The following is an 8,015-nucleotide window of genomic DNA, read 5'->3' on the forward strand; positions in this document are numbered from 1 at the left end:
GATGATGATGATGATGATGATGATCTGGATCCAGAGCTCTTCTCACCTGGCTGACAGGGTGATGATGATGATGATGATGATGATGATGATGATGATGATGATGGTGATGATGATGATGAAGATGATGATCTGGATCCAGAGCTCTTCTCACCTGGCTGACAGGATGATGATGATGATGATGATGATGATGATGATGATGATGATGATGATGATGATCTGGATCCAGAGCTCTTCTCACCTGGCTGACAGGGTGATGATGATGATGATGGTGGTGATGATGATGATGATGATGATGATGATGATGATCTGGATCCAGAGCTCTTCTCACCTGGCTGACAGGATGATGATGATGATGATGATGATGATGATGATGATGATGATCTGGATCCAGAGCTCTTCTCACCTGGCTGACAGGATGATGACTCGAGCCTCCAGGTCTTTGGCCTCCAGCAGCAGCGCGGTCACGTTGGTGTCCTGGCTGACGAGCAGCACCTTCTCCGCCTGGAGAACCGCGGCGCCGACAGACCGGTACCACCGAGGGACAGGGAGAAACACGGCAAAAACACAACACACCACACAACACATCATAGGACACGCACTGTTAGCTTTGGACCGCCACAAGCTCCTCCCTCCCTCCCCCGACCACCCTGAACCCGCAGCTTCGACCATGCTCCCTCTCACCCACGCTACCATGGGAGGAGGGGGGCGGGGCAAAGAAAATGTAGGCAAAAAAGTGTTGAAGATCTGCTGAACTGAAAGAAAACAAAGCTGGAATACAAAAAGGGCAAAAAGTTGTGCGTGGTGTGGTGGCTCATGCAAACTGAGGCGCTTTCAAGACTCCAACCAACCAACCAATCAGGGACGTGCATGTTAGAGCGCTGATGCAACTGCAAATTAAAAAAAAGAGGTTCGAGTGGAGAGAGGGAGGACAGAGGGGGGAGGAGAAGGGAGGCAGGGAGGACGGAGTGGCTCATTTCCCAAAAGAAAAGAAAAAAAAGAGGAGTGAGAGGAACCTGGGGGGCGGTGGTCCTCAGATATCTGCAGACAGAGCCAAACATCAGCCCGGCTGCATGCAACCCTTCACAGAGGGGGGAGGAGGAGGAGGAGGAGGGAGGAGGGGAGGAAGAGGAAGGGCGTCTCTCCTGCAAGTGTGAACCCATTCTGTGAGCAGGAATCATGAAAACTCAAAAGAACAAAAAAAAGAGATGGTGGAGAGAAGACGTGCCACCAGGACAAGAGTCTTATCTCTGGAGCTGGGTTGAGTTCTGGGCGGGTGGGCGGGGCTAACCGGTGTTTGGCTACTACTGGGCGAGCTCAGAGATTGGTTGGGCGGCGTGCATCATTTCACCATGCAAGTTTATACCTTAGGTGTTCTCCTGAAGTCAAAGTTCTGATGGTCGAGGTTTTCATAGTTCCTGTTTTTAGTCTGATGGGTGATGTGCACAGAGAAAATAATGCAGACACAAAGATTATAGACAGTCGCAGCAAAGCATCCAACAAATGATTCGTTTCTTTTTCTGCTTCAGGTGCGGAGCCGCGAGCAAACACATCACAGACGTTTCACCTGTCAGACCACCTGCTGCACTGAACTCCTCTTTACTCTCAAATAACTGGTTGTTTTCATTCGTTTCTCTTTTATTATTGCTCTTAGGTCACATTTTTTGGTGCTTTAATTCATCCCAATCTTTCCACTTTTGTGAATTTGATCAAATTTGTTTTTGTTGACTGAATTTAAGAAACTAGTGTTTGTATTTTAGTTTAAATTATTAAACACAATGATGTAGGTAGTGTAAAACTGTATTATTTTATTCCTGCTTCAACAACCATCTGTTTATGAATCAACCTGCTGCAGAACACTGTGAGGATGAATAAAGGTGCGTTTAGACAAGTTCTTTCATTAATTCTTGGTTTGTTTGGAGCTGAAGCCTCAGGTGTTTTCTGAGTAACTTCAGCTCACAGAAGAACCAGAAGGCATGCTAGCTGCTAGCATCTCCGATGCTAACACCAGCTTATCCATGTTAGTTGTTAGCCTCTCTTATGCTAACACCAGCTTATCCATGCTAGTCGCTAGCCTCTCCGATGCTAACACCAGCTTATCCATGCTAGTCGCTAGCCTCTCTGATGCTAACACCTTATGCTGCATTCCAGTTGTATGGGAACTCGAAATTCTGAAGCCAGACTGACGTCAGTTCCGAGCTGATAGCGTTCCAGTTTCAAACATCGGAAAAAGCTTTTCTATTATTTTGCTCTGCAACAATAAAACGTATAATAATAGTGCTCTACGAGGTATTTTGAGTGTACAAACAGTGTTAAAACATATATTTTAACTATCACTGTAAAGCACTACGAGTATGTCTGGCGTAATGTAAAATAAACAACATAGAACAAAGCCGCGTTTGTTTACATGCAAGACTAGCAATGTTAGCGGTTAGCTCGGACAAGCATGCTAGTACGCTACATACATTAAACAAATATAAAAAGGGAAAATAAACAAACAAATTACACTCATTTTTATTCTGCCTCCTCTCCTTACTTTCTGTCTGTTAAATAATGGGGATGGTGCTTGTGTACGTTTGATTACAGCTCAACATTAGAGAAACATGTTAATGATAGCGTGACCGCTGACAGTTTCATGCGCGCAGCAGCCATGTTGAAATGATGACGTAACACATGCTCGAGCTGCTCGGGTATGGTTCGGATGTGCCGACCTCTCGACTCGAAACTACGACTTCAGGGGGCGTTCCAGTTGAAAAATAGAACTCGGAGGCTCGAAGTCACGACCTCCGAGGACAACTGGAATGCAGTATTATCCATGCTAGTTTCTAGCCTCTCCAATGGTAACGCCAGCTTATTCATGCTAGTCGCTAGAATCTCCAATGCTAATACCAGTTTATCCATGCTAGTCGTTAGCCTCTCTGATGCCAACACCAGCTCATCCATGCTAGTTGCTAGCCTCTCCAATGCTAACACCAGCTCATCCATGCTAGTCGCTAGACTCTCTGATGCTAACACCAGCTCATCCATGGAGAAAGGGTTATCTGCGGAATCAAAGTGGGCGTGTCCCAAGAGTGGGCGTGTCCCAAAAGTGGGCGTGTCTAAAGCATAAACACTGTGGGCTACGAGGTTTACATGACGGTATCCTTAGATCCTGCTTGATCTCTTTACAGCCTGACCCTGACCCCAACACTAAGGTTAACCAGGAGAAATGTGACCCAAGTAGGGGGTCTCCAGAAAAAGTGGTGCCGTACAGTAACGCCCCTTTTGTTCTTGTCCAATCAGGTGGTGCCGTACAGTGACGCCCCTTTTGTTCTTGTCCAATCAGGTGGTGCCGTACGGTGACACCCCTTTTTTGCTTGTCCAGTCAGGTGTATCCCTTTAACAAAGTCCGTCAAATCAGGTGTGTCGCTTTAGAATCGCCTTTCCTTGTGACACGCCCACTCGTCCACAGAGACCCCTACTTGCATCCATGCTAGTTTCTAGCATCTCTGATGCTAACACAAATGAATAGTCTCCTTCTCATTTGCCATTTCTGGCCTCTCAGTTAGCGGGGCCAGCCTTTCATTAATCAGATCAATAGCTGGTTTAGGAATAGATATAGCCTCCTGCTACAAGGATGTAGCAACCACTGGTTGCTTAATAGTCAACTTTGGCCCTCATAACGAGCCATATTTCTCTGCCTGCAGGAGCTGAAGTTAAACTCTGGCTCCGTTTGTTACGTCTCATGAAAACATCAGATCCAGTGAGGCAACATTTAAGAACAATTTAAGAACCTGTCATGACTCAGAGCAAAGTGAGAACCTGGCTTCAGTTTTTAAATATGGAACATTTCATTTTTACCTTGTGTTGTGTCAAACTAAACCTTTGTGTGAATAAAAAAAACTCACATTCTGGTGTGAACAAAACACCCTCTGCAGTTATATTTAGCCTGAGGTGTAAATTTACGCCTCATGCAGGCATGAAAGTAGCGGTTTTATTTTTAGAGCAGAACAAAGCCGACGTCTGACGGGTTTCTGAGCCGTCACATTCGTTAAGCGGCCCACCATCAATATGTTGGATCAGAGCAGCCTGAAGGAAAACATGAAGCCTCAGCGTGTGACCACAGCCTGCAGGAAGTCCAAACTCCACCAACGCACACTGTCCAGACACAACTGCAAGTTTGATGTCTTGTAGGCAACGGTGGGCAGCACTAATCTAAAAATTAATCCCACTAGCCCTAAAACACTAACTCAAATATTTAGGTCCCCTAATACTAAAGCACTAACGCACTGAAAATTTTAGCAAAAGCAGCAGATTTGAGGTTCAGGTTTTTATGAATGATTATTTATCACCAGTTTGATTAGTTTTATCTGTCAGATGAGTTAAATAAATCTTTGCTCCTTTATTTTCACTTCATTTTTTTGTGCGTTTTTATCGTTTTTGTATCATGTTGTCAGTCTGAGCTGCTCCCGCTCAGTAACCCCTCCTGTTTGTTTCTCTTGTCAGATTCTGTTTTATTTTAGCTCCATGAGATTCTGTTCATCGGATTTGGATTGTTTTTTTTTTTTTTTTGTTTTTTTTTGTTTTTTTTGCTGCCTGGTTGTTGAAGTTTTGTGAATCGTTGAAGCATCATGTAGCTCTTTGTGTTACGGTTCACTGACCGCAGATCTGAGCCACATAATCCTGCGCCCTGGTTCGAGCAGTCAGGAGGGGAGGAGGACTCAGATCTGATAAATTCTCCCTGAATGCATTGAAAATATCCTCATTTTTTTATTTATTACAATGAAATTATGGAGAAATTTCCAGCTCAACATGCCAGAGTTCCTGGTTCTGTTCCCTCCGCTGCAGGTTCTGGTTCTGCTGGTGCAGCCTCGTCATGTGTCAGTGTTCCTCGGAGCTGCTGGTATATTTATGACTTTACGCGGGTTAGATGTTGGCTCTGCTCACCTACTTTAACTAATGTGCTGTAATATTCATGTGTCTCCTCCCACTTTTTAAAAACTCTCTCTAATATTCATGAAACTTGTCCTCTGCAGACTTCCCTTTGTTTTCTGGGTTACATCAGACTGAGCTTCTTCTGTCTGCCTCCTGCTGTACCCTCTCTGAGCAGCAGCGCCCCCTGCTGGGAGGACAGCTGGACCTACGGTTCTGTTTGTCGTTCGATCGTTGAACTGGTCCTGCTCGGCAGCAGATGGAAGCAGACGTGACGGACAGTCGCTCTGACAGCTGCCACAGAAACAGCTGAGATGTGTTTGCACGACTCCCACCTCCGTCAGAGCCCGAGTGATGAGGAACCAGACGGATGGAGCCGGAGAACGCAAGAGATGGAATGGACCAGCGGGCGAGAGAGAGAGAGAGAGAGAGAGAGAGAGAGAGAGAGAGAGAGAGAGGAGAGAGAGAGAGAGGATCAAAATTTAAAAATGTGACAAAAACTAAAATAAAAAAACTAAATCAGTCAAAACTCCACCAAGACAACAAAACTGGTTCTGAGACACTGATGGAAAACCTCTAACGGGGGTCAGAATTCAAGACCAGCAGGTCCAAATTCAAGATCAACAGGTCCAAAGTCAAGATCAGCTGGTCTAACATCAAGACCAGTGGGCATGAAGTCAAGACTAGCTGGTCCAAAGTCAAGACCAACAGGTCCAAAGTCGAGACCAACTGGTCCAAAGTTAAGACCAACAGGTCCAAAGTTAAGACCAGCTGTTCCAATGTCAAGACCAACTGGTCCAAAATCAAGATCAACAGGTCCAAAGATAAGACCAGCTGGTCGAATGTCAAGATCAACAGGTCCAAAGACATAACAGGTCCAAAGTTAAGACCAACAGGTCCAAAGTTAAGACCAGCTGGTCCAATGTCAAGATCAACAGGTCCAAAATCAAGATCAACAGGCCCAACGTCAAGATCAACAGGTCCAAAGTCATAACAGGTCCAAAGTCAAGACCAACAGGTCCAAAGTTAAGACCATCAGGTCGAAATTCAAGATCAACAGGTCCAAAATCAAGATCAACAGGCCCAAAGTCAAGACCAACAGGTCCAAAGTCATAACAGGTCCAAAGTTAAGACCAACAGGTCCAAAGTTAAGACCAGCTGGTCCAATGTCAAGATCAACAGGTCCAAAATCAAGATCAACAGGCCCAAAGTCAAGATCAACAGGTCCAAAGTCAAGACCAACAGGTCCAAAGTTAAGACCATCAGGTCGAAATTCAAGATCAACAGGTCCAAAGTCATAACCAACAGGTCCAAAGTCAAGACCAGCTGGTCCAAAGTCAAGTCCAGCAGGTCCAAAGTCAAGACAAGCTGGTCCAAAGTCAAGACTAGCTGGTCCAAAGTCAAGACTAGCAGGTCCAATGTCAAGGCCAGCAGGTCCAATGTCAAGACCTTCTGGTCCAATGTCAAGACCAGCAGGTCCAATGTCAAGATCAGCAGGTCCAAAGTCAAGACAAGCTGGTCCAAAGTCAAGACTAGCAGGTCCAATGTCAAGGCCAGCAGGTCCAATGTCAAGACCTTCTGGTCCAATGTCAAGACCAGCAGGTCCAAAGTCAAGACCAGCTGGTCCAATGTCAAGACCAGCAGGTCCAATGTCAAGACCAGCAGGTCCAAAGTCAAGACAAGCTGGTCCAAATTCAAGATCAACAGGTCCAAAATCAAGATAGGTAGGTCAGGTTGTGAGGGCTCAAACACCAGTAATTCCAGAACCAGCAGGTTCTGGGTCAGTACCAGCAGGTTTTGGGTCAGTACCAGCAGGTTCTGGGTCAAGTCCAAACGTTTACAAACTTTTTAAAGTTGAAAATAAGTTTAAAACAGAAACCAGGAAGTGATCTGTTTCTAAATCATCAGGTGACTTTAGTTGATAAACAAAACCAGCTAAAATGTTTCAGATCGTCTCATTATTTCAATCAGCTACAGTAAAACGTGAGGTAGAGTTTTGTTTTGGTTTGGGTCTCAGCTTGGATCAGAATTGAGTTCATGAGCAGCTTCAGGTTCTTTGTCATGCGTGTAACTAAAACAGATCACAGCTAAAGCTTCTCTGATGAATGCATATCGCCCGCCAAATTCAACTTTGAAAATAAGATGATATACCTCAAAGCTAAAATGTGCAAAATAATGGCTGAAAGACAAAATTCATAAATGTATAGCTAAAAAAACATTAGCCAAACCATTGCTAACATTGAAAGCAGCTAAAATTAGGAATGCATTAGCTAAAAGTATCAAAATAGGACTCAAAAGTGTCAAAACATTAGCTCAAACGCTAAAGGCAACAAAATGGTAGGTAAAAGTAGCAAGCATTTAGCTACAAAGCTAGTAGTACCAAAACAATAGCTTGAAGCTAAATTAAGCAAAACGTAACTAAAAGATTATCAAAAGAAAAGCTATAATGAAACATTATCAAAATAATAGCTAAAAGCCAAAATAGCTAATTTAATGCTAATGGCTAATGATCAAAACTGTAGTAAAAACTAAAATTAGAAAAACAACTAAAAAGCCAAAAGAGCCAAACTGTATCTAAAAGCTAAAATGATGTGCAACACCTAAACCTTTATATAGCCAAATGCTAATATTAGCAATGCTAATTTATAAACATACATCAGTGAACACATTCTGAGTTTAAAACTTCCCATGAGATATTCTGCTAACAAAGTCAAACACACACACACACAGGTGATATTGATATCGCTCAGAATGAAATCATCACATTCTCTGTATTTTCATCTGCATCCATGTAAACAAACAAGTAAACAAAAACAGGTCAACCTTCTTGGTGGAGATAAAGTTAAAAACAGAAGAGATGAAAGAGAAGCTGAAACAACGAATAAAGCTGGAAGATGATGGACGGAGGGATGACCTTACACACACCCTAACACACACACCCTAACACACACACACACCCTAACACACACACCCTAACACACACACACACCATGCAGACAAACCAGACTGAAGCACACATGATTTCATAATCTGTGTGTGTGTGTGTGTGTGTGTGTGTGTGTGTGTGTGTGTGTGTGTGTGTGTGTGTGTGTGTGTGTGTGTGTGTG

The 8,015-nt window shown here is 44.0% G+C and overlaps 1 protein-coding gene across 1 annotated transcript in view; it reads right to left on the reverse strand.

Annotated features, from left to right (window-relative positions):
• The window catches only part of grin1b (glutamate receptor, ionotropic, N-methyl D-aspartate 1b), a gene marked incomplete in the record, with an annotated part of 49,395 nt that overhangs the window by 29,872 nt on the left and 11,508 nt on the right, over positions 1-8,015 (reverse strand). The window contains 2 exon segments of the mRNA XM_014022811.1: positions 404-501; positions 1,364-1,426. Coding sequence (XP_013878265.1) covers positions 404-501; positions 1,364-1,426 — 161 coding nt within the window.

This window comes from Austrofundulus limnaeus, unplaced genomic scaffold (assembly GCF_001266775.1).
Source record: "Austrofundulus limnaeus strain Quisiro unplaced genomic scaffold, Austrofundulus_limnaeus-1.0 Scaffold343, whole genome shotgun sequence".
Lineage (NCBI taxonomy): Eukaryota > Metazoa > Chordata > Actinopteri > Cyprinodontiformes > Rivulidae > Austrofundulus > Austrofundulus limnaeus.